This window comes from Molothrus ater, chromosome 3, assembly GCF_012460135.2.
Source record: "Molothrus ater isolate BHLD 08-10-18 breed brown headed cowbird chromosome 3, BPBGC_Mater_1.1, whole genome shotgun sequence".
NCBI classification, from domain to species: Eukaryota; Metazoa; Chordata; class Aves; order Passeriformes; family Icteridae; genus Molothrus; species Molothrus ater.
In genome coordinates this window covers 23,064,809-23,092,674 of record NC_050480.2, presented here as the reverse complement: position 1 = coordinate 23,092,674, position 27,866 = coordinate 23,064,809, and the positions used below count along the sequence as shown (strand labels likewise).

Sequence of the window (27,866 nt, the reverse complement as noted above, 5' to 3'; positions counted from 1 at the left end):
CAGAAGATCACTAAATTGGCAGTGATCACCATCTTCTTTTTTAAGAATTTAACTATGCTTTTGTCCAGAATGAGAATGTTTGTCATGATGTGGTCTGGGCATCCTGGACTAGGAGTGCTTTGGTGTTCCTTGCTTAAGAGTTGCATGTGTGCTATATTACAGATATATTTTGGGGGAAAAAAAAAGACGATTATCAAGGACCATCCATATTTGGTCATTGTATGTATTTTGTGGTTTGGGGTTTTTTTAACAATCAATAAAAGAAAAAGAGGGGGAGAAAGGAAAGAAAGGGAAATATTTTTTAGGTGAAGGAAAGCAATTAATTTGATCTGCATTTTGAAAAAAAAGTTGGGATCAGTTGAAATGGCATTTCTGGTGAACATGAATATTGCCAAAGACTCAAAATAAAAGGCTGTTGTATTTAATGACTGAAAATATATTTATTAGTAAAAGCTGAAGTTAAATCATGGATATTGTGGAGGATCAACTGACAGTAGAGCAGATTCTTCATGGTTCCTTAAGAAGCACAAATCAATCTAATCTAAGGTGAAATGGTTCACCTCTCTAGACCAAACTTTCTTAGTGAAATGTTTGCTAATTTCACAGCTTGGAAAAAAGCACCCCATGACCCAAAACACTGAATATTCTAAAGGTACTTGCTTAATTTGTGTGTTTTCCATCGGTTTGTGTATAAAATTTACTAAAATAAGTGGAAAAAGGCAGTGAATGGGCCATGTATGTGGTTGATTGGCGTATCCCACATGCACACTGGTTATTCTTCAGTATTATTTTCTTGAGGTTTTGTGATAGGCAAGATAGAAACAAGTTCCATAAGACATGAAAAATGATAGCTTATTCCTTATGTTCTGGTATGGTAAGGCATGCCCCTCAGTGTCTGGGGGCTGGAACAAGAATAAGGAATATTGGTAGAAAGCGAAGGGATCTTTCAGAGTTTGTTGTTGTAACAGGATTTAAGCAGCTCTACCTGTTGCTGGAGAGGATCCTTCAGAGTCACGATAGCTTGAATGAGGAGCCATAGTCTTCTGGAACTACACAAATCAGGTTTTAAACCTTTGGGAATTGATTAATTTTTATAATTAATTATTGATTCTGAGTTTATAGGTATTTTTATCTTATAATTTATAGCCAATATAATATTTTTTCAGTAAGCAGATTTATTGCAGGATTTAACTATTTGTTAAGGATTGTTGCAGGATTTATCTATTTGTTTTGCAAGAGTGTTAAAATTCATTTTGTTTTTAGGATGTATAACTGGAAGTGAGAGGCGTCCTTGGGCTCTTGAGCTCAAGCCCTGGTTACTCAAAACAGCCAGGTCATCTTGATCACAAAATTGTGAATTTTCATCTGAAAACATTAGGTTGTTTTGTTTGCAACCTGAATTTCTTCATGGCCAAGTTATTACCATTTGTTCTTCTGCCAGCATTGGCCTTGAGCTTAATTAGTTCCTACCCTTCTCAGGTGTTTGCCTCTGGGTATATTTATACACATTGATTGTATTCCTTTTTAACTGTCCTTTTGCTAGAATAAACCAACAGCCTTTATGTACAATTAATCATAAATGTCAGGAAGGAGTTATTTAACTGGAAAAGGTAAGTGCTGTTTGAATTTGGAGATATCCAGTTGCTCAAGGATATTAGTAATTATAAGATCCATGCTGAGGCACATTCTACATTCAGAATTAAATTTGCCTTGTTCAGTTGCAGAGGGTTTTGTTGCTGAGAAGTGTTTATATGTGACAGCTTTTTTATGAAGATATTTCTTGGACACATGACAGGTGTCCTATTTTTTCAACTGCTTCTCATTATATGGATTTTATATATTAAATATACCTTCTGTCACTGAAACTTCCTAATCCATTGAAATATCTATGTTAATCTCTTCTGCAGAAATGTATTTTATTTCCTTCTGTCTGTGCCTGATATTATATTAATGCATTTTATTAGCTAATCATATGCCTTCTGATTGTATAAGAACAGTTTGTATCCCGTGAAGTTCAGTATCTTTTCAGTGATACCTTAAAGCTGTACACAAGGGAATCTGGCTAAAAGTAGATCAGCAAGTCCAGTGCCTTTCAAACATAGTGACAGGTTGACATGAGTGGGGCCTGCAAGTCTCTGGTTATTGTTAAAGTGTCAACAAATGAATGTCATGGTGAAGACATGATACTAGTATGTTCCTTAAATAGGTTTCATGGCTTCAAATTTACAAAGATATTCACAAAATATCATTTTCACTCAAGATTTCACCTCATTTCTCTCCTTCCCACATTGTGTATAATGCCTTGCATTAGCAGCTATTATCCGCTAGTCCTGTTGCCATTTGTCTTTAACAGCCCTGTGCTGCTGCAGTTCTCCCACGTAACAGGGAATTCCTCCTCAGCCTCCTTATTTATCACACATTTTCTCCCAAGTTCAGGGCAAATGAGGAGGAAGCAGTGAAACCAATATGAGTTGGGCAGAATGCAGTTGTCACTGTTATCTGAGACTGTGTCCCTTTCAGATTTAATAGAAATTGTCCATTGCATCAAATGTTTAATATTCAGGGGTGTAATTCAGGGGTGACAAAATTATGGTTTTGTCAGAGTATAGTTTGTGTAGGAAGATATTTGTCAATGCTTTCAGAGAAATTTTCCCTTTAGTACAGCAGAAGACAAATTTTTCTTCACCCATCTTGGAGTTTAGAAAAGCTGTTTATTCCTCTTCAGGAAATCCCTGTGGACCTGTTTTTAGTTACTCTTCGTTCTCACCCAGAGAAATTTTCCTGACAGTGAAAAACAGCCTCTAGTATGATGCGATTATAAAAACATATAAGTAGTTTATTGAGTGAAATCTGTTTGGAAAAGATCAAACAAACATGGTAATCCACTTCACCATCCCAGAGGTTGCTTTTTTGGTGTAGAATAACAACAATCAATCAATCATGGTTTTTATTTTGTGATTGATTTGGGAAGTGCTGTTTGGGTGACCGAAAGATACCTCTTGCTGCTAAGAAAATCTAGTAATCATTCATTATGTATAATCAAATTACAAGGTGTTTGCTGGGAAGAATTCAATTTATTTTTCTTTCTTTCTGTAACGTTCTCAATTTCTAACATCTTGAACTACCAGTGTAATCCTCATAAGAAAGAACCAACGGTGAAGGCAGTCATAAGTATTTAAAATATTATTTTGTACATCTTTACTATAAAGATCCAGAGTGTCTGGATAATTATTTTAATTAGTGATGGCAATTATGTATGCGGTGTATAAAAATGCTCACTCTTGCACACACACACATGCACTCCACTATGAGGAGAGTGGTTAATCATTTAGTGTGCAGTGACATGCCACACCTAAAGGCCAACATGAAATAAAAGGCCTTTATTTCATGTTGGCCTTTATGTGGGGCATGTCTTGAGTATTCCTTGTAATGTTTATGAGTTCATAAACTTTGCAGAAATAAAGGCTTTCAGAGTGGCATTTCTTTTTTGGGTCTTCTTGTCCATTTTAGAGTCAAGCTGTCAGGTTTTGTGCAAACAAAGTAGAAGAGTCACTACTAGTCACCTTACTACTGTGTTCTTATGGCATGATCTATCCAGGATTGTATTTGGAAGGCTAAATACTAAAATTCATATGTATAAACAGCTTTATTAGATACCAGTATGATACTTTAGGCTGCTAAGAAGAAAAATTACTAACACTTTTCTAGGGAAGAAACAAAAAGACAAAATATTTTGTTCTTAGTATTTTAACTGGAATTCTATCTAAAATGAAGACTTCCTATGTGATAATATATAAATGGTCTTGGTCAGCTTGCATAAATTATATCTATCAAAGTGAGGGGCAATTGTATTTAAACCCTGAGCACATTTTATCTCAGGAATAACTCACTCAATTCATCTGAGTGAGTGGTAGTAATACACAGAAAATCAGAATTGATCCTTTGATGCAATAAGAAAGATGACTCTTGCTGTAAGTTTGAAGAAAGTTATTAGGTGATTGGAGGATGGTGATAATGTTAGTGAGGCTGCAGGAGAACTTGGCAGCACTTGGCAAACAAAGCATTCTCTCTGTGTTTGGCTGCTCGTGTAACATAACATGGCAGTACCAGCAAGCAGCAGTCATTTTCTTCTTGGTGTTGTGGCTGGGGGTAAAAAACATTGACTTTCAACTCCCTTGCTGATACAGATGGGAAGCAAGTTCCTCCATGGGTAGCCAGATCTGTTACCATAACCCTGAATGCAGGATACTGAGAGAATTTTTGGAAGTCAGCAATGTAAAGAATTTCGTCTAGACGTCAAAATCATCACTTGGTCACACAGAGTAAAATAGCAATTTAAAAACAGGCATGCTTTGCCTTCAGTTAATGAGTTGCTTCAAAGATGTTACTTACTCAGTTTGGTCCCTAGAGTCTTTGATATTTGCAAATTATGGAAGCTATATTTCAGGTGTGGTATTACTATTCTGAATGTACGATGATGCTTTTCAGCCTCTAAAGTGCCTCCAGTCAAATGACAGGCTGTGAATGACTGTTCTAGATTAAGAGTATTGCTCAAGAGGATTATTGTGAGTTAATCAGAAAAGCCAGTCCATCAGTGGCAAACATATTGTCTAGGATTCTATGTCTCGTTTTGATCATCTTTAAAAAATAAAATAGAGAAACCTTATCAATACATAAAGCTAAAAAAGTGAGGTAACTGTGAGATTATATCATTCTCTGTAGTAAAAGTATGGTCTCCCAACCTGGACTGTGATTTCTAAGAGCAGTAAAGAAAATAATCATACTGTACATTTCCCAGAAGTGAAAGTTTAGAACGTAAAAGTAAAGATTGTCAGGGTTGTCCCTTGTATGACATTTTCACTTTTGAAGACTATGAGCTTCTGCTTAACATTTCTCAAGCAGCTCTTTCAGTGGAGGTTCATTTTTTAACTTACCAACCCCAGTGAAATCCTCTGGTTCTCCTGAGATGCTGAATTTCCAAAATATTTTGTTTTCCTATAATTTTGACTCTTCTTATTTGCATATATATGTACACAGAAATATCTTCTCACATTTGTAAGTGTCTGTCAAGAAAACTAGGAAGGATCAAAACACAGAATTGGTTCTGTTGGCCATTTTGAGCACCCTTCAGCAAATGCATGTGCACCATTTTCCTTCAATTTATTTCCATTGAGGGAAGTCCTAATCAGAGATTTTGCAAGAACAGATGAAGTCACCTAGTCTGCAAATTCATAATGCATGTCATTGTGGAACTTTTGAATTAGTTTTTGATTTATTTGCTGGATGATTCTTCGTATTAGTCTGGTGGGCTTTACAGTATAACATAAATCTTCTTCATTATCATTATTCATTTCAGACTTGAGGATCTTCAGGTAATCACTTCTTTTGTATATTCAAGCAGCCTGTATTTGGTATCAGATAAGCATTTCTGTTCACAGGGTGCCCCTAGCAAGGGATCCTTTTAGTCGAAGTGTTTCAGCCTCTTGTCAGGTTTGCCCTTTATATCATTTGACCTTCAGCTGAATCTTTCACAACTCCTGTCTTTCTGTTGGGCTTAATCAGCTGTCAGCTGGCCCCAGGAGAATCCAGTTTATCTTTTCCCTTTCTTTTTTTTTTTTTTTTTTTTGTGTAGGATAGCTCTAAGAACTGAAGCAGATCCCTTCTGACTGGAAACACCTGGTGGTCCTCTGATCATGAGATTAAACACGACCTCAGCAAATCAAAAGGGCACCACTAGCAATTGTTAATCACAAAGAGTTTACCTGACAAATACATTCTAAATGTACAGTTAATGATATGGGTTTGTTCATTGTGAAAAAATAATTGCATATATGTTTATGCAATCAAATACTTATCCATAGATTGACTACTCATAAATTGTGCTTACTGTTTGATTGCTGAATCGTTCTCTTTTCCCAGACTGAAAGGGTGTAATCAAGAGAAAAATGAAATTATTTGCTATTGATCTCCCCAATGAGCATAGACTCAATCCAGCTGGACAGAGCATTGTCATTTAAAGAAGTCTGTGGTGTTGGAAGCTGTCCTACAGTAACATCTCCATGCTCTTACATATTTGACTGGGAGTAAAGAGAGGGGGGATGTGTGAGTGGATCTGGGTGGGAGCTGTTAGTGTAGCTTCATCAGGAATGCAGGTAAAATGTCTGCATTTTGTGTCAGATGTTCTTACCTAAATTGCTAACACAAATACCTAACAGCTTTTAGTGCTTGAGTGTTTCTTTATGTACCTGTCTTATCACAGAAAACAGAATTGGATAATAAAAGGCCTCTTGCCTCTTTTCCTCCCCTGTATAAAAAGCTGCTAGACTTCTGCAGTGTAAAAACAGTACTTTTGCAAATGCTGTAAATTCCATTGTAGGTTCGTTTCCAACTGCCTCCTCCAACTGCTGCTTGGGTTTGCTCTGCAAATTTCAAGCCCATTATGTCTATGGAACAACCAGGTGACCTTTTGTCATCTGCCAAGGGTGTTATTTCAGTACAGACTAATAGAAGTTACAGAAAACTTTAAATGTTTCCCTTTCAGTAGAAAAATTAATGTTTTGTTCTGCAGAGCTGCTAATTTAAAAAAAAATTTAGGCACAAAGTACTAACAGCAAATTCTCATGAGAGAGGAAAAACAACACAGAAATCTCTCAAACCTGTTCAAAATCTTTCAGAAAAGTTGAGTGTTGATTTGTCATTATTAAGAATATGTATATTTAATTTTGTTATTTTAATATTACTGCTAAATTATAGTATCTTAAATTTGAAACCAAGCCTTTTTTATCAATACAGTATTCTTACTAGAAATCCCACAAAGATTTTAATTTTTTTTTGACTAATTATTTTCAATTTTTTTGAAATTAAAATTTCTGTATTATCATAATGTATCTTAGGAAGTTTGTTGTAGTGTCTATGGTAAATTAAAGCTGTGTATAGAATTTTTAAGGTTTTAGAACTTTGAATGTAGTGAATCAAAGAATTTTAATTTGATCTCAGTTTTTCAGTGTTTCATCTGTGTGAAAATGATGTGGCCTGCATCCAGAAGTTTTTCTCTCTTGGGAGTAAAAAATGGGATACAGCAGAAGCTTTTGATGAGAAATGGGAATATTATCATTTCAGATAACCTGATTTTCAACTACATTAATAGTATTTAATAATCAAAACAATCCATATTTGATGTGAATACCATTGATGTTGAGTGGATTTATTTGCTAAAATTGGAATTTTTAACTAGGAAGTCCTGGTAATATTTAAAGCATGCCATTTTACCCAAAATGAATGGGTTTTTTTCCCTAAGATCAAGTTGTCTAATGGAAAGATTATTAGACTATTAAGTTTCATGTTTGTGATTTAAGTTGACTTAGTAATGCTGTAAAGTGTTAAGTACATGAATAAAAATGCACATTATACTTAATTGGAACATGCTTCAAGGAAGCTATTAAGCAAAAACCCAAATAATTACCTGTCATAGATAATGATACTTTCCTAAACTTGAATCTTTGTGAGATGCTTAAAACGATATGTTTCGATGTTTGCAAGTTCAGGTTAAAAAGTTAAAGCAAAATACTGGTAGCTGTGTGTTCTCCTAATTTTACAGTACAGGACATCTGGCTTTAAACTTTGAGATTCCTAATTATTTTGCATCCCTCCATTTTCAGGGCTGAGTTCATCAGGTCATTTAAGTTCTCTTTCCCAGGAATGATCTCAAAATTTTTTCAACAGCATTTTAGGTTTGGAATGTGTGAGGTCTGTGGTTCTGAAGCCACTAATGAAGGATGTGGAGCCCCTAGGTTTGGTTTTCTCCTCTTGAGAGCTGGTCTGGAGCCCCTGTGGGGCTTGGGTGCTCTCCTCACCTCAGCAAGCTCAGAAGGGAATGGGAGCTTCAGGGTTCAACCCTAGGGTGGGGATTGAGAGAGATGAATACTGTCATCTAAAAAGTGTTGGAGACCTGCATTGAGGGCCCCCCTTTGCCTGCTAGAATTCACATTTTCTTCCCTAACCTCTCAGTTGTATTGATCTAGAAGTAGAAAAAGTATTGTGCAGAAAAGTTCTTTGAGATTAGTGGTATAACTTTAACATTTAAAATTGGAGAGAGACATTTAGACAAGTAACATGCTGTGAATCAGATTATTGTTGCTGAAGGATTGTCAGCAAGGTTTCATCTCTTCTGTGTATATTTTGAAAAGCCAAAAGAGTCAGATGCTCTTGTTGCGTAAGCCCACAGAGATTACATTGTAACCTGTGCATTGAGGAAAATGAACTTTTAACTGCCTTGAGAGCATGGCCACATTATTCCCTGTCATTAACTCCAGTTGGCTTAAGAGCAGAGTTTATAAGCAGAACTTCAGGGTATAGAAAAATAACAGTAGGAAATGAATATGTAAGTAACAAATACTGTGTTTCCATGGAATTGTGGGGAAGGAAGACAAATAAATACGTTTTACATACATTACCATGGATGCAAATAGATGATTCTCTATGTTGTTAGAGGGGAGAGAAAAACACTACTGAAAATGCTTCTCAGGGTCTGAAGTCTGACATCATGCATTCTATGTGTTCATGTCCCCTCATGTGGTATGAGGGGGAAAAAAGAGTGTTCTTTTTTTGATTGCCAACTTTTGTACAATGTGAACATAGGAAATACAAAGGCTGCCTAATGGGAATGCTTTTTATTATACATTTATTAAGAAGTAATGTCTCTTCCCCAGATAATATATGCAAAGAAGTCATCAAGGACAATAGTTTGGAGAATTAGTAATTAAGTTTTTGTAGAATATGACACATACTACTTTTACAATCCAGTGGAAAACAGCGATTCTTGTAAGTGTTGATCAAATAAAATCAGACTAACTTTTTTACAAAGTATTATCCTGTGGTGTATATGGGAAAGGTTTAGGTCCTTTGCACACAGCTTTGTGTTAGACAATTCAAAAGCTGAACACTTTTTATATACTGTAGTAAGACAGACAGATATATGAACCAAATATTTGGAATAGACTTCACGATTTTTTTTTCAGTGCTTACTGTTAATAATGTATTTATGGTTAAATTGACAAAAAAGGGTCAGGATTTAGTATTAATATCCTGGAGACAACCTCAAGAGACATTTTCTTGCACTGTGGGCAGATCAGTAACACTTTGACTGTTCATCTAATTTCTTAAAAATCCACATAGAAGGTTTTGTGACAGTTCTCACTAAGCTCTTCTGGTGCTTCCCTGACCTTGAAAAGCCTTTGCTCTTATGGAACCTTAGTCCTTCTTTTCCTTGCTTGTTGAATTACACACAGTGTTTATAGAGGATGAGAGGGAAGCTTTATGAAAATAAACTTACAAAGACATGATTTCAAACAAATAGTAACTTTTGGTCGGAATCTTAAGTTTCCCACAGGGAAGCAGCAGTAGCAAAGTGGGCTATGGATAGCTTTGCAGACAGATTGAATGCAGACCTGTATGGAGGTGAAAAGCATCTGGTTGCACTGTAGTGTCATTGGAGCTCCATCTATATTCATGTTGCACCAATGAGCAATTTCAATGTTAATATTTTACAATTTGACACTTGATTTTGAAGGTTATATTTTTAGCAGGTAAAAGTGCAACTTCTTGTCTGGCTCTTTTCTTGATGAGTTTGTTAGTGCTTTTCTAGAATTCCGACTTGTGTAAACAGAAAAAACCCCTCTAAACAGAAACTTAAATAAAGCTGTTCTTTCCACTTCTAGTGCAGCATCTGACTTAGCACAAAGCCAGGTTACTTACCCACAGATGTCATTATCATGGAATATTTACCTAAAACAATGACTGGATTTCCACAATGTGAACAATGTGCTGGAGAAAATGCTTTTGAAAAGACATCTAATAGTTCTCAGTATCTCTTCTTTTAAGTTTGCCCTGCAAGGGAAAATCTTTCTTTAGTTGTTGATCTGAGCCCAGTTGATCACAGCTGTCTCTTACGATTCCTGATTCTGGTTTCTTCTCTTCTTCATAAAATTTTTGTTTTCTTTTAAAAGAAAACTGACAAAATGTAATCTTGCTCTCCCCTTTTCCTCAGGTCTTTTACATACTTGTCCCTAAATCCTCTGTTTTCTTCCTTGTTGTAGCCACAGAAAGTATACTTTGGTTAATGTTGTTTAATCTTTTTTTACCCAGTAACATCACTCTGTCTTCTAATCTGCTTCGTTTTCCTTCTTAACATTTCACTTTCTCTTGTATTAGGATTTTCCAGTTTATAACTAAGAAGCAGAGTATTTTTTTAATTCATTTGGGTCAGCGTGAGACAAAATGAATTGAAATTGAGGTTCTTTTAGAGTGAAAGGGAAAACAAAGTGCTGTTTAGATTTTTAATTTCGTGAATTTGATTGCTTTATTTTAATGTCTTGTCCATGTCCCCACAGTTTTTTAGGAAGGAGATCCATAAGTTTATTATAAAATAAGGATTAAACTACATTCATTTGTTTTTCTCAAACCTGCAAAAATATTTTGGTTTAGAAAATATTGTAGCAGAATATTTAATTTAGATGCTCTCCAGATTTACATCTTCCCGTTCTTTCTGTGCAACACTTCTAAGGTACAGTCATTTAGTTGCATTTCCATCCACTTAGAGTTCTGAAGCATCGCCTTGGTCTTCTAACCCCACCTTTCAGCTGGTGAGATCCTTTTGCTTGGCCTTGAAAAAGGCAGTCTTGTCCTATCTACGCAGGATTCTGCTGTAAAGGGATGATATTTCTAGCCCATGCTTATGTAGCTTTGGAATACCACACATTGAATTTTTCAGTAGTTTTCCTCCTTCTCTGTTTTACCACAGACGTTTCTTGTCTTCTCTTTCCTGGTACTTCAGGACTCATTTCCACTCAGTAGTCACTCATTTCGTATTCACTGTTTCTAACAGGCTAAGCCTTACTCTGTTACCCATTGTACTGTCATAAACTGGTTTCTAAAGTCCCTCTTAGGCCATCAGTAAACTGCACAAATAAATCCCAGTTAGGAAAAGGCACTATCATCACCTTCTCTCAGCATGTCAAAGCCCTTGGAGGATTTGGAGACAATGTTACCCAGCTGCCTTCTTTGTGTTATATCTCTTTTTTGTGGGCTTGCAGCATGATCTCAATCAAATTTGAAACCTAAGCTTTGAACAGTGTCAGGTGGACTGTGCTAAAATTTCTGGCTCAAAAAAATAATAAGGTGTATAAGCACCATGGGGATAATGTGTTACAATTTTAAAAGACCAGAAAACTTAAGTAATAGCTGCAGTTGTGACAGGCTGAGGCTTTCAATTGTGCAATGTATACTGTGACTGCTGAATCAAGTCATCTTTCTTTTAAACTTTCTATTTTGTTCCTTCTGTTGAAGTTAGGAATCAAAAGTTTCCTGTTCTATGAATGACAAGAATCAGAGAATGAATGTATACTTGTAATTAATTTTCAGCAATTAACAATTTGCAAGCAGTTTGAAATTTATTCTTGCCACTGAATAAAGAGCTTTTGGAGAAATAACCAAAGACTTAAAATTCTGAATCTGCAGCTTGGGAGAGGGAAGTCAAAGAAATTTGTTGAGGTCCTTCTTCAGTAGTAAGAATGCATTTGCTAACAACAGTTAATGTTTATTAATGAGGAACTGGATTGCTACTTGAAACTTCTGCTAGACTTTTGGGAAATGTTCTCTTGAAAAGAACAAGTTAAAATGTCAGTAAAAGGGATATTATTGTAGGTATCATGTCTTCTGTAATTTGAGATTCTATAATGCATGTGGGCTTTATATGTCAGCTGAAGTTACTTATAAAGTAACTTATAAAGTTAACATTTATCTTGATGATGATTTGTGCTATTTAGCTTTTAGGTCTGATCTTATGCCCATGTCAGCTGTTGTTGGAAATGATAGAGACATTTGGAATCTGGAAGAATCAACTTCACAATATCATCACGACTCCTTGGAAGAGTGATGCCAGGTTCCCAAATGAGTCAAACCATATTTCAAAAATCTGTGGACCCAATTTACACTTTTTGTGAGAGAATCATAAAGGGATGTGCTGATAATTCAAAAGTCTCTCCTCAGTTACCAAGTACATTGTCATTCCACTGGCTACTTGCCATCCAGTTTTTGTTTTCTGTGGTACCACTCTTATGTGCTAGTGCAAATTAGAATAGGAACAACTATGGTGTGATTACTATGGCAGCGTAAAGAAAGTGTATTTTTTCCCTTTTTTTAATGCCAATAATGAGGAGTTAAAATGATAAAAAATAGTAATAGAAACCTCCATTAAAGATGTGATGTAGTGAGAATGCATGAAAGATCTAAATTTTTTGGAAGCTTTCAGGTTGAAATTAAAGCATTGCTTCTGAGCTTTGGATGGCATTCTTCCTTTCCCGCCCATGACATTGGGAGTATTGCAGTTCTGTGTCCCTGGATCCAGTTAAATTCCTTGTAAGCTAATTTATGCTAGACAGAGTGCATTTTTCTAATTGCATGCGTTCTGTTACTTTGCTACTCATAAATTCTCAGGCTAGAGAATAACCTTTATAAAGGATGAATAAGAAGTTTCTGCATTTTATTATCTTCAAGGTTCCACTGGTGTTCTTCATTTTTTGGAAAGTAAAAGATCCAAGGTTTAATGTTTTCCAGGATGCTGACAAATTATGTTACAGGTCTTACCTCAGAAATTGAAGTAAATAGGGATCATAAAGGCTGTTCTTCATCTTCTGCTGTTATTTCTCCTTAATCATGAAGCACCTAATAATTGTTTTAATTTCAGACTGCTTTATTGTTACCTCTAACATGTGCAAATTAAGCATATATTAAGAATGTACATTTCATATTGGGTGATTGAATGGAACTTGTTATTGTGACTAAGTTGCTTTCAGAATTTTCTATGCATTATTCTAAAAATTGACTTCCCAGTAATATCGTTCCATAAGACACACAGAACTTTTAATCTCTTTTATAGGGTTGTGACTCTCAAATGAGCATGTCAGAAGTGTCCTGCAGTGAAAGTACCTCCTCTTGTCAGTCTCTGGTACATGGATCAGCTCCAGAAATCCTCATTGGCCTCCTCTATAATGCTACAACTGGAAGATTATCAGCAGAAGTGATAAAAGGCAGCCACTTCAAAAACTTGGCAGCGAACAGACCACCCAGTGAGTGAAAATCTTTTTTCATCCTAATGCTTCTGTACTGGTGGGATTCTCAGTAGCAAGGACTTCAATCTTATCACTTAGTCTTACCCAATCAAAATGAAATAGAGCAATCATCAACTAATCTGTTTCATGTTTTATATTTCTAGTCAGTTGGGAAATAGCAAAAAATCTAAAATTCAAAATATTAATTGTAAGTTGACAAGCCTGTTTTAATTTTTCATGATGACTGACTAATAAATTACCTTTATCATAATGATTAATTGCTAAATTACTAATGCCTCACATCACAGGCCAAGAATAAAAAAGTCAGTGTTTAAAGAGAAAGTACATGCCAGTTAATATTAATATAAACATTCTGAACAGTTATTGCTGTTCCTGGAGGGGTTGATGCTGCAGTCCTTAATTGCCTATGTGCCTGTATATATGTGGTAATATATGTAATTTGGGAATGTCAGTAAAGCAAGGAGCAACCACTTGAGGCCTTTGGCATATTTACTGTACAGGAGGAATGTACACCATCAGAAAGGACTTGAATTGTGTCTTCAAGCATTTGTTCAAAAATACATGTCTGAAATATCTGTGAATTTTATATACTTCTTAAGTGGAGCCAGATGGAATGTCACAGGGAGAGAATGTTATTACTGTCTCTAGCTCTTTGATATAGCTTGAGAAAGTTTAATAACAAGCTTCTCTTTTTTTTCTTCTTCTTTTTCTTTTTCTTTTCTTTTCTTTTCTTTTTCTTTTTCTTTTCTTTTTTATTTTTATTGTTTTTGAAGATGGTGGGTCTGATTTACGTAAATGTTAATAAGAAATGCCTACCTGTTCCTTTTGATTTTGTCAGGAGGCTCAGGTTTTAGCTACTCTTTGTGGCTTTAAGCCCCAGATTAGTATGGCACTAGCAGATTATCTGCTACTGGATTATGTATTAGGCTGCCAACATTCAACATTTTGTAAGTGGTTTGCACATCTCACTTTGTCTTCAGAGTTTAGGAAGTAAGCCAGAGCTGATACTGATGCTCTCTCCTCTTCCTCATTTTCTTGACCCATGTTTGTTCTATTCATAGTTGGCTCACCTTACTCTGCTCTGCTTTCTCTATACTTTTCACACTGGTGGAGCCAGACTTTGCTAGCATGGTCAGAGAAGGAAGGCAATAGATGAATCTCTAATACTTTTATATAATTGGGCAGCTGCCCCAGAGTCACCTGTTTGGAGACAAAGTGTAGAAACAGAAGGGAAAAGCCAAAGACGACACTGGAGTGTGGGAAGAAATTAAAGGGAGAGATCACCTGTTCCCTTAAAGCCAAACCAGATGCTTATCTTTCTGGAATCTCAGATATGGCCAGTTTTTATTTAATATTTAGAGTATGCAAGGTAGGAGGGGTTTAGTACTTGTTTTGAAAACAGAGAGGCTCATTCCCCAGTATGTTAATTCCCAAAATGTGCTCAGTGAGCTCGTGCTATGTAGCTGACAGTTGTGAGTGTCACTGGGGTCAAAAATCTGGTTCAGATTGCAAGAAAGGAGCATAGAACATGGCACGCAGCCCTGTAAAAGCATGTTCTGTCTAACCTTTTTGGAGGGAAGAGCTTTCATGCTGCCTTTTGTCCCTGTGAAGGATAGGGGGAGGATTTGTTAATAACAATGGTTCAGTTCTGTTAGGGCAAGTGTGGGTTTGGAGTTCTGTTGTTTCTTGAAAGCTGGAAACTAATGAACTTTCTGGGTCTGGTAAAACCATGCACAGAATATTTTGGAATCCAGATTTCCCCTTTGGGCTGTTTCATGCCGTCCCCCTCCCCTGCCCCGAGGAGTGGTGGCACCTTTTAAACTCCTGGATCAAGGTCCATGCCACTGCCATATCCTAATCCCATACATCATGGACATCTGCCAGCCTCAATCTGTGCCATCATTTCCACAAAATGAAAACTAAGGCCCATAGGGATGATGAGGATGATGATGATGATAATGAAGAAATGTCCTGTTCACATTTGTTGTTTGGACTATCAGTGGTCCAGAATCCTGAGAAGTGCTGCAAAGTATATGCACAGTTTAGTTTTCATTCATGCATCGAGGAACTGTGATAGAAATGGATGCAATTACTCTTTCCCACATTTCTGTAGTCTAGGGCTTGGGAACTTGAGAATTTTTGTTATGTGCCTCTGCAGCAAATATGAACTGAATACTAAATTTCTACTTCTTACTAGTACATGCTCCTCTACTGCATATTTATATTACATAGTAACTCATTTAGCAGTTGAGTACAGGCAAATGGTCCAAATCCTGCAGGCAGTAACAGTGGATGTGTCTTCTTTGTTTCTCTGTGTGACAGTTGATATTTTGCCTGAGAAAAAGATGCTTCTCAGTTTTTCTTGAGGTTTAGTTGAAACAGGGTATGAGCTTTTGCATATTAAATGCATGTGTGTATATGCATGTACACACACATTAAATCCATAAATATGTGGATTTTAATAAGCAAGGTCTTTACATCCTAAATAGAGACCCATTGCTGAATTTGAGATATAAGTGACCCTCAGCTCTTTTTAGAGATAACATCAGAGTCATTCTTGTGCCCCAGTTCATCACTACTCAAGAACTGAAGTATTACAAGTATCTGTAACTAGAAAAGCCAAGGGCAAAACCAGCTTGGTTTTCAGTTCAATTATTATTCATTTTGTTGCTTAATATATGAAGTTTAATTACTTTAATGTGCAGTTTTTCTAAATATGCTGGAGTTTGCATGAAAAAGCATAAGATTTGATAAGGATATAGTGATTTTTACCGAATCTGCTATAACTTAATGATTTGCAGGATTCTTGCTATGGTAAGTGTGGCTTAGAATCCAGTGTTTATTAGTCCTAAGATAACCCATTATATAAGCAATATAATTTTTGTTAAAGATTACACAAAAACTGCACAAAATTTCCATTTCATTAAATTTTACCTAACAATCCTTTTGTTCAGTCCTTCTTCTGATCTATGCTGCTATGGTTTCATGTTCTTCCACTCCAGTGAATAGTGTTTCCTCTTAAACTTTAACCTTTGATCCTCTCTCACCCAACTATTGACATCTGGTCATTATTTCTTTTACTGCTTTCCACCCCCTGTTGTCAGACGGACTGTTCTGTTGTCTAAAACACTTGATAGGTGGACAGGTTTATATAATCCGAGGTGAGTTCCTGTAGAAACTAATTGGATGTTGTCTTTTTCATGCAAAAGAAACCTGCCAGCAGTAAAATATCCACAGCTGCCTACCATGCCAGTTAATAAAAGTATATGTTTATTTTTTGTGGCACTCTTTAATGCAAAAGTTGCATTTATCTCTGATTATGGATGTTGGGGTTTCAGTGTACCTGCAAAGTGAAAATACTCAATGTGGTTTTTTTAGCATAAACTCCAACCTTTAATTGATATTATCCATTAATATGAAAATATAGGAATAAAAATTAAATATGAGATTGTTTTATACAATTTTATATTTCCTATCATTAGTTAACTTCATGAAATGTGCATCCTTCTGCAGGAGCATGGTTTGGTGCTTTTGGTCCAATGAAAATAGATATTTAAAAATAAGGGTTTATACCCAAATGCTAACACATAATGTGCACTTACTGCATTACTTGCATCAGCTTTTTAAATGTATGCTTAAAAGCACCATACAAGCTACGTTTTGAACAATCATCTTGAATTATGCAAAAACTTGCTTTTCTTAAAACATGCAGTAAATGTATTCCTTCATGAATCTAGGAAATAATAGGGGTTTTTGTATTGTGTAAATTGCCATCTTTGAATGCACTTTGCTACATTTTGGTTTTCAAGATAAATAAAACTGAAAAGCCCAAAATGAGAACCACATCCATGCAGAGATTATTCTTAAGCATTTTATCCTGGCTGTTTTGATATCATTGCTGCATTTTGACATAATTTTTTTCCCTCTTCATTAATTACCTTTATTCCACTTTGTTTATCCATATTCTTTGACATTTCAGTGGTGTGCTTACAGTGTTGTGGCTAGTTGGAGCTTGCTAAGTGTTAATGCAATTTAAGTTTTTTTAGACGAAACAAGGGGGGAGGGTCAATGGGAAGAGGATTATGAGGTATACCTTTAACTTAACCCATGTACACAGTGCTGGAGCTAGCTCATTTGTTAGTGTGTTTGTAATATTTTGTTTACTTGTCATCTCTCCATGTGTTCAGCCATCCTGGTATATACCATATCCTTGTTCTCTGTAAACACCTCATTCTCCAAATCTCTGGCTCCAAGCTATCTGATGTTCCACCATGTGACTTCTTTTGTAGATACATATGTTAAGTTAACACTGCTGAACTCGATGGGGCAGGAGATGTCCAAGTGCAAGACTTCCATCCGCCGAGGGCAGCCGAACCCGGTGTACAAGGAGACGTTCGTTTTCCAGGTGGCGCTGTTCCAGCTCTCGGACGTGACGCTCATTCTCTCCGTGTACAACAAGCGCAGCATGAAGCGGAAAGAGATGATAGGCTGGATTTCCTTAGGTCTCAACAGCTCAGGAGAAGACGAACTCAACCACTGGACTGAAATGAAGGAATCTAAAGGACAGCAAGTCTGTAGATGGCATACTCTACTGGAATCCTAATGGATGGTAGAAGGTGCAGCCGTGGTTCTAAGGGAGCTTGTTCTCCCAGGAAGACGATCGTCCCTGGTCGCAATCAGCAGATTCGTTGAGGGAGTAAAAAATGGAAATTGCGGTCAACATTCCATTGGAAAGGATGCACAACCTGCAAAATGGTGGGATTTAATACAGAATCTTCACTTGGTGTCATGAACTTCCTTGGTGTCAGAGGATCCTTGCTGTACACAGATACGATAGCGGTCCCTTCCCCATCCACCTGATGCTGTATTTGTTTGGGTTTGTTTTGTGGTTTTCAATTCAGAAACATTTTGTGCGAGGTTCTCCAAATTAATGTAAGCTCCTCCTTGTGTACCTTTTGTATTGCTTTAATACTGTAGCTTCTGACCTGCCTGCATTCAGATTAAAGGTCAATAGTTTGCACTTTCAGAAAAATTTAGTGGTCTGTAAAGCAAAAGCAAAAAAAGAAAAACCACTTGTGAAAGAACACTTAATAATACAGCAAATAGAAATATACTGGTTTTTTGCACTGAGTTTCTTTCCAGGAGCTTGGTAAAGTAAGTTTTCATTTTTTGATATGCAGTTGGTTTGAAAAATACTGGCATTTGGGCATCAGGTGAACTTTGACATCAAACTAATGTTTCTTCAATCTGTGACAGGAACAAGCTCTATATATGGCAAAAATTGGGTTTTTCCCTCTTGCCTGTACTTCTGCCTAATCCAAAGAGACCAGACCATTCGTTTGGTCCCTTCCAAAACTCCTTAGACAGGTTGTACTGTAAAACTATGTAACTTTCTGTTGAAAGCACTTCCTCTACTCATGTATTCCAATGTAGGAAGCTCATAGAGCACGACTTTACTAAAATATATTTTCATTAAACAAATTGATACAGGTTTCTTTAAAATGTCAGCAGTTGGAAGTTAGGTTGAAGGACTGTGAAGGAAGTAGTGGCAGTTGAACTACTCTGGATGAATGCAAAATACTCTATGGCTTTGCTTGAAACAGGTATCCATCCGGGTCTCTTGTGAGCTGTTTTAGGCATTACCATATGCTGTTGTTGGAAGTAGAGAGCAGACCAGGGGTTTTTACCTTTCTTCTTGAAGAAGAGAACATCAGTAAGTTATTTTTCTAGTGATTTGCCAGCAATTGAACGAATGTTCACACACAAAATAGAAGTTTGCTTTGCTTATGTTCAGGTTGGGAAACACAGCTTATTAATGATGCAGTTGAGAAGCTGCAGTATCACCAGATAAACACTCCTGGCATCCACCAAAATTGGGGAAATATCAGTGCTTCTGAGGTTCCTATTTGTCCCAAAGCTTTTAGCTGGACTCCCACCAATTTATTGACTGCTGAATCCAATTCATATTACTAAAATTATAAGTTACTGAGTAGATGTATTTTAAAAAAGCTTCCCAATTTAAATATTCTTTTTGCTTGTGATTACAAGTTTTGTTTAGGTTTAATTGTTCCTGTAAAGAAAACAAGCAATTTTTTTTTATTATGAATGATGGTAATGTCTTACTAATATGAGACCTCACTGACCATTGTAGCACTTGGTGGGTAGAAGAGTGAAGTGTTGGATTTTGTTGAGACAATTAGTGTTAGTCTCAAGTGTTCTCATTAAGACAGATGTGTTCCTCTTGAATTCCTTTATAATACCTTTGAACAATCCTGGCTTTGGGGTATACAGACAGTCAAGTACAGTGGGACTGGGGATGGTGAGTATGCTGTAATAAAGATATTTCACATGGTTCTCAAATTCTCACACTATTTAACAATTTCATTAAGTCCTTTTTAAAGTATTTTGTAATTCCACATCTTGGTTTATTTGGTGTCATTAGACTGATTTATTTGCAGAGCCAGGCTTTCAGTTTTTATTGATTTAAAGACTTAAACATTATTACAGACCTTTGGGGTTTGGGTTTTTTCCTCCTGATATTGCACTGCTGCTTCATTTACAGAAGCTTTATTTACTAAATACAAATAATGCAAAAACTTTCTTTAAACAGGAATGGTCTTGCAGTTACACAATGCAGGTTGTCTCTCTCAGTCACTTTTGTTAGTCCAGTTTGAGAAATGTAATGTTGAGTGTAGAATTTAATACAAAATCAGCATTAATCTAATATGCATAAGAAAAATGCTCAGATTTTCACAATCTTTTCAGCCTTTCATATAATAGAAGCAATGACATAGAAGCTGTTGTGAAGCAGTTTTTCATTGGATGTGGAGGTGGTTTTATCTATTCTGTTTGTGGATATTTAGATGCTCTTTCCTAAAACTGAAAATTGTCTCTTGATGGTTGTCTCTTTGTACAGGTTTTGTTATTTAAAATAATGTACAATACTGAACAGCAAGAACTGGGTCAGGTAATTCCAGTGGAGAACATACTTAAGATCATCACTGAACAAATGAAGAAGTCAGTTTGGAAGGTGCAGCAAATAACCTCTTACAGAACCAAACTAAACGAAACAGTGTTGTGATGTGCGTTTCTGTTTGTAGGTTGCATTGCTTCAGCTTTGCATTTCACCATTTAGATTTCCAAGGCACTGAAATCTTAATTTAGACACAACGGAGATTTATGGTACTCTTTGTTGGGCTCATTTGGGAAGAGGAATCTCTCTCTAGGACTTTTCCTAAAGTATTCAGGACCAGTCTGTGCTTCACAGAAGAAGGATTGGTTTACTTGGATTTATACTGTACAGAGGCTAGAAACTAAAAGTTTAAAGAATGGAAATGAATGTTTCATTTTGACACAGTAGATCGTGGATTTGCTGTGCAAAAGCAGTCACACCAATAGTTGGATTCACCTTGGGATATTTGTGAGTTAATTGTAGTACCAATAGCTGTCATGTTGGTTTTTTCTTCCTAGAACCTATTCTTATTATTTGTTTTGTTTGTAATTTTGTTTTTCATTGCTTATGCAAACCTACACCTTTGTATTTGAAATCTGCCTTCATCTATTGTGGGTTTTTTAAACCCTACATAAGGGCTTGCACACACAGTGTGGTTTTGTGCATTCAGTTAGGTCTTAAGCATGGAACAGAATTGCTGAAGAACAAAGTATCAGTAACAAATTTGAGGCACTTATATTTTCCCGAGAGTTGGCTGTGTTTTTTTCATAGCTTTTTGTTGTTTGCCTTTGTTCAAAAGTACAGTAAGTACTTGAAAAAAATGTATCAAATTAGTTACTTTTCTGTGTGCCGGCAAACCATGTAGAAATTGCAGATCTTGAATTGAATCTGTTTCCTGTCAGTATAGCCTTAAATAATTGTAGAACAGTGACGTTTGTACAGGTTCTCTTCTTGGAAGTATTGCATCCTTTCTGTATATGATCTGTTTGGTTTAGTGCTTAGAACATTTCACACAGGTCGTCCTAAAGTGTTATAAATGTGAAAAAGTTGGTCAGTTCCTTTCTGTTAAGGGCAAGGCTGTGAAGGGCAGGACAGGCAAGCAGGGAATCAGTGCACCGAAGGAGGAGAGGTTGTGCAGCGCCTGCAGGACATCGCTGTCTCCCATCCTCTGGAGCAGAAGGGCAGCAGAGCCATCCTGCTGCTCCTGCTCAGCCAGGGGGCACAGGACACCAGGGGAGCACTGGGAAGATGCAAAGCTTGGTCCCTGTGCTGCTGCCTCATGCTCAGGATGTGAGATGTCCACGCTATAGCTGCACAGTGAGGTCTGACCGCAAAGGCAGAAGCAAGGCACGGTGTAAGCTCTACTATGGGAGAAATATGACAATTTCTAAATGAGATGGAAGTCCACTAAACTCATTAATAATTAGATTTGGAAATTTGGTTAGCCCTTGGAATGAACATTTGTGCTTTGGAAGCTAAACATTATTATCAATTTAGAAAATAGTTGAGCTGAAAACAAGATTTTATGGCATTTACTATTGGAAATTCTTTTACCTGTAAATTTGTCATTGACTTTTGGTGGCAGCTGCAGTTTCAGCATCAGTACCTTTCCCATCAGTACCTTCCCATTTTCACACCTTTGGAGAAATTATTTTGTTGTCTAAAATTTGTGTTTACAGTGTTCTTGATGCTTGATGTATTCTCTTTTCTCCCCAATGGCTCACTCCTGCAAACTCCCCATGTCCCTGAAAAGCTGCCTGTGGCAGTCACTGGACCTTAGAGGTAAGGGATACTGTACTTTAAGGTACTGGTACAAAATTTCTGTCACCTCTCCAACTCCCAAAGATTTCTAAAATGCAAACCATCAGTTTTACTATAGCAAATGAGAAGAAGAAAACTTCTTTGAGGGAGACATTTTCATGTAGAAATTGAGTACAGATCACTCTTACACATCCCAATTCTAACAAAAAGTCTGGGATAAGGTCAGGGAATGAGGTTTGAGGGCAGGTCTTCTGGCCTGAGCTGTTCCAGCTTGAAACTAACAACAGAATGCCCTTTCACTGAACTCAGAGTTGTATTGAGCCCTCCATTTATGACACTTTTCTGGTGGAAAAACACTTGTCCTGTTTATAGTAGTCTTAAAATTCTGACTTGTCACTTGGTTGTAAGGCAGACTGACTTCCTTCTGAAGCTGAATTCTCAGTAACAGGTAAACATCCTTTTAATTTTCCCACTGGTGTGCATGCCTGCCTGCCATTAATGCTAGTGAGAGGAGCCCACAGGCTTCAAGAGAAGAGCAGACCTCACCCTGAAGGTGTGAAGAGCAATAGGATTGGTAGGTTAGAGGGGTGGTACAGCTTGACACCTGCAACACAGTCAAATATGATTTCAGTTATGAATGGAGGCAAAATACCAAACATCCAGATACTGCCACAAACTTGTTATTTAATCATTATCTCTTATTTTTGTTTCTTCTTTTCCTCAGCTTTTGAAATATGTTTTATAAACTTCTTATTAAAAATGTTAAAGCAGTCCCTAAACATCTTGATCATTTTAACTGGAATATTCAGCAATGTTTATTGTTAGAAGGAGCCATCAAGAATGTTCTGGTTTTTTGGTCTTTAACTCAACTGCTAGATTTTGTAGTACATCACAGCTGGATTTCAGACTACTTTGTTCTGATGGTAGTTCTTGAGGGAAGAAGAGTCACAGGAGCATTTCAATGTCAGTGAATCACCAACACCCATTGAAGAGATGTCATCGGAAAACGAGAGCATTAAAATAAGAGATGGCTCCTTACAGTAGCAGTGACTCATATTCCTCTCTTGGAACCCTGTGGCCCTCGGAGTGCCCTGCTCAGACAAACTGTGACGTGTGAGTCGTGAAGTTCATGCCTTCAGAGCAGTGCTGGTCTCTGTGGACGTTGTGTGGCTTCTAAACCAGTGTGTTTTACAGAGAGTAGGTGGTTTTTTATTTGCCTTGGGTGCGTAGGGCAAGTGCCAACTGTCCTACAGTGACATGGATTAGTTTAGCCTTAAGAACTTATCACTGCCCCTCCTTAAATTCAAGCAGGGTTTCTTCCTTTCTGCAGACTATGCAGAAATCTTATGCACGAGTATCTGCTTATATTACGTCTACCTGAATATGGCACAATTATTAGTGCTGGCAAGCTTAGTTCCTATGTGGTGTGGCTGAAGTAATGGATGGACCTGGTACATGCTGGATCAGGTTTTGCTGGATCAGGCTTATGCTGGATGGATATAGGTACATGGTCCTTATGCTAAGAATGGGCCAGGAGTCAGGAAAGTGGCTGGTACTGCTCCTGTAGGAATGAAGATCAGGAGACAGCTCTGCTCAGACAAAGGGCAAAGCTGTCTTATAGCAAGAAGGATTAATTCATTTCCTTGGAAGCATCTACTGGTCGAGCTGGCATAAAGGCCCTACTCAGGAGAGCAGAAGCAGTAATACCATACCACTGAAGGAATACCTCATGGACATTCAGGGATGTAATTAATGTCATCTTTTCTCTCTTGTCTCTGACAACAAGGGTCTTGCCCATTGTATGAATATAATTTTTTTTCTGTGTTTTGCAAACCCCGTGGACACTGACTGCTTGCTGAGGGTCTAAAGTGGATTGCTTTTTAACTTTTTGTTCATTTCCAGAGCATGAATTTGAATGATTTTGCAGAATTAACTAGAAGCATTCACATAGCTTTGAGATGTAATCTCTAGGCCATAGTACAAGCAAGGAGCAGGGCTTTGAACCAGTTTTGATGGTCAATTTTGCAAATGGCTTATTATGACATTTTAAGAAAATTTCTAAGCAGTTGAATGTATTAGGGAATATTTACAAAAAAGGACATAGAGCAATGATCTTTTTTTACTATACAGCTAGTTTGCTGTCCTTTCCAGTAAACCACAAGGTTCATTAGTGCTCAGTACTGTTTCGTTTATGATAAATGTTTTTAATGTGATTTTCATGACAAAGTGTAATTAGTGAAACCTTTTATTCAATTTTTCCCTTTATTTGCTTTTTTTAAGGAGAGATTTCTCCTTATATAGTATATATACTTTCTTACAGAGCTTTCTTACCTATTTTTATATAAGATGATTTAACAATGTAAAATTAAATGCTCTATGAGCAAGCTATATCACTGTTAACGCAATCAAAAGTGCTAATATGACTAAGGGCCTGAACCTTCTGCCTTTTACTCAGGTCCTGGTTTAACCAGATGTCTTTCATGCTGTGTAGGACCTTTCCCTGTAAGCACTTCCATCTAATCCTGGGGATGTCTCAGAGAAAGGCACTATTAACATGAATAACAGTGGTAAAACTGAGCCTCCTCTCCATTCTTAGTGGAACATCTGTCATGAGTAAAGGCTGCTGGCTCTGTCCCAAAATATAGTTTTAGATTATAGTTCCCTTGATCTTCAGTGATTTTGAACTTGTTTTTCTGGTGGCTTTAAGCTAATAACTGATCTTAGTGAATACAAATATTGAATTGTGCTGTTACCAGCAAGATTATTAAAATGTGTTCCACATTTTAATTCATTCTTTCATTGGGATATAAGGAATTGGATTTGTGAAGCATTATATTGCATAGAGATAGCACACTTTCACCACATTTCTAAAAGGTATGAAATATACAGTATGTAGCATTTTCTTGCATACTTTTATACTGCCTGTATGTCACCGATGCACTCGGTGCCTTCCTTCTTTTGTATGAAACCTAATCTGTAGAGAAACTGAAGTTATGGTGTGTAAGCAATGTCACTGCAACCCAAGAGATGTCTTAAACTGATTATTCCTAGTCCGGGAGGTTTCAAAGGGCAGTTCAGTTTGACACAATGCATTTCTTTGAATTTGAAGTTTTCCCCTTTCCTTCCTCTCCCCCACCCCGCCCCCCATCCAAAAAACTTCCTCATATGGCTGTTTATTGTTAATTGATTCCTGTGTCTGATGTAAGTCACATGGTGTTAACCAAAGAACCAAGCCTGTTTCTAATTATTTGGACAAATTTTGTTTGGACTTGCAATTACTTAAAGACAAAGATGATATGATGGATCTCTGTTAACAAATATAAAATAGGCCTCTGTAAATGTGACTCCCAGCTGAGAATTCCAAATACCTCTTTTCTGACTGGATGTGCATTGTTGTATCAGTAGTAAAGTGTTTGGGTTGTGTTTCTTGGTGCATTTTAATCAAAATCCTATCACAAACAAAAATATCAGTCAGTAAGTGCTGTCAGATTAGCTTGGTTTACCATGTTCTACCTATATCTGAAGTGTGCTGCTTTAAGAACAGATTTGGCTTTCCTGTGTCTTAAGTCCTGGTGTTGTACAATAATTATCTGGTGTATGCTGGTCTCACAGGAACAGACTGATGCTGCATCATATGTACCCTTCCTACCAGTGTCCCTTCATTGTACAACTTCTGTAATATAACACCATTTTTGACTACTGTTTCAACTGAAATTCCTTAAATTTCAATGCATGTATAGCCTTAAACATCTAAGACACCAAGCACAGTTATAACGGGAATAAGTTATATTTGCAAGTCCTGTTTGTCTCAGAAGTCATAGAATTATTTTTATATATCAGTCAAAGATTGTAGAAAATGGGTACATTGCAGTTGTGTTATCAACCATGCTCCTAATTATATTCACACACACAAAAAAAGGATTTGCTAAATGTTTTAGAAGTGAACTATCAGTGCTTATTTCCTTTCTTGAATTTTTTTTTTGTTTTCATATTTCATTTCTGTACAGAACCTTGGTGCCCTTAACTAATACCTGTGACTGAATTCATACATATTTTCAGTATTCCTTGAGCTGCTTTTCTGTTTTGTTCCTTTTTAAAATTGAATAAGCAGTAATTAAAATTCTCCTAAAAAATTGCCTTTTTTTTTTTTTTTACATTTTGACAGTAACATAATTAGAGCAAATGACTGTTTGCAGCTGTTTATGCAGCTTATTAAAGGCTGAAAACTTTGTTTGAAGCTGTCATTACAATCCAGATGAAGACATATGTTTCATGGCATTTCAGCCCACATCAGGTGAGAGCAGGAGCTCTGGTGATGAGTGTGCAGATCTGCACATGGTGTGTCAGACTCTGAGTCCCCAGAGGGATTTATAATTAAGTGTCACATTGTATCTACGGTATCTCCAGTTGAGTGTTGTCAGATACTCCTTGTTTTGGTTTCTTTCTTATTACCTAGCAAAAAACTACTTTTATCATTTTTGTGCTACTGTATATTAATCTTGAGGGTTTCCAGTGTGCAAGATCAGTTTAATGTTGTCAGTTCTCTTTCTGTAAAATAAACCCTGGACTTTCAGCATACACATCCCATACCTTTTCTGGGGAGAGCCAGAATGCCACCAGCTGGTTTTAGTTGTATTTACCTGTACAGCACAGGTAACTTCAGTCCCATGTTAGTTTGATTGAAACATGCTATAACCTTGGATCTGTCACAAAATTGAAATAGTCATTTTGCATATCTGAAACTTTGCAGCTGTGGATTTGTATTTTGTTTACTCTATCTCTGTGAAATGTATTTTTGTCAGTTTGAGGACTTTGGATATTTCAAAGTATTTTCTGTATGTGAAATCAGCTTTTTGCATGTGAATTTAATTGCTGGAAAGTATTTGAAAAAAAAGGAAAAATCACTTTTAATACCTTTTGTTGTCACTTTCCTTTGGATTTCATTACCTTGTAAACAAAACCAGACTTCACTGTTCAGAAGATAATAACGTTTGGTCAACCTCTGGAACCGCTGTCTGCATTAAAGAAAAAAATCTTTTTTAATTTCGGCAAGGTAATCCTAGCCCTCACACACATTTTGGCTCTGTTTACAAATTTCCTAAGTTTCCCTGATTCCCTTTCTATCCCCCACAGTCTTTGTTGATGTCATGAACCTTCTGCTTAGAGAACTTTAAATTAACCAGTGTGACAATGTTCTAACAAATATGATGTGTATACTGGCAAATAAAGACACACTCAGGTGATCATTCTGATTGACTTTATACAGTTTCCTTCTGGGGTCATCTGTGGTTCTTTGCTTCTTTGTCCCACATGCATTTCTCAGAAAAGATCTCATCCAGCATATTTATGCTTAACTTCTGCTTTCTAAAGAATAAGTAGGATGAAATAATTGAGGCTTGATTTAAACATGAAAGAACACTTGCCACAAGTAACAATGATAATTTTACTGTGACCCTACCTAGATCTTCTCTACTCTGATGATTTTTGTGATACCTAATAGGAAAGATGTTTCTGGGCTTTCATGGAAGCTCAGCTTTAGGAGGTGAGTGAATATATGTACGTTTTAATACCTACTAACATGGATGAAAAAAGAATTGTTAGAACAAGTAAAGCATTTTTTCCTATCCTAAATGTGGGAACACTTAGTATAAAAAGCTTTTATTGTTTCTTCCATTTCTGCAGATGAAAGGAGCATAGCCCAGTGACTTTTATCAGATGAAAATGGAGAGAGGGGTGAATTTCTTTGCTGTATGATCCTGACTCTCTGGACCATCACCATCTGTAGAACTCCTGCAAATAAGATGAAATGGTACTTGCTGCCATTAAGGCTAGCATTTTCCAAAGGCTATACAGCCAAAAATAACATGGCATTCCATATGCAGATGGTATATATTTGGTGTTTGAGAAACTTTGAACAGAGCACCTCTGACCATATTCTCCAGAAGATGTCCCAAGACCTTTGGTATCCTTGTCAGTCAGAAGAAAATAGCAACTCAGGAGTGTCTGCCTCTAGATTATATAAGATT

General features: G+C 36.7%; 1 protein-coding gene across 6 annotated transcripts in view; it reads left to right on the top strand.

Moving 5' to 3' along the window:
• Window positions 1-27,101, top strand: part of SYT14 (synaptotagmin 14) — an 88,493-nt gene extending 61,392 nt beyond the window's left edge. For 3 of the 6 annotated variants that reach the window (XM_036379869.1, XM_036379867.1, XM_036379866.2), the window contains 3 exons: window positions 12,935-13,124; window positions 16,232-16,288; window positions 17,417-27,101. In XM_036379869.1, the coding sequence (XP_036235762.1) occupies window positions 12,935-13,124; window positions 16,232-16,288; window positions 17,417-17,730 (561 nt within the window). In that variant the 3' untranslated portion in view covers window positions 17,731-27,101. The remainder of the gene's footprint in view (window positions 1-12,934; window positions 13,125-16,231; window positions 16,289-17,416) is intronic. The other 3 variants (XM_036379868.1, XM_036379865.1, XM_054514243.1) reach the window with 1 other exon arrangement.
• Window positions 27,102-27,866: the final 765 nt, after the last annotated feature.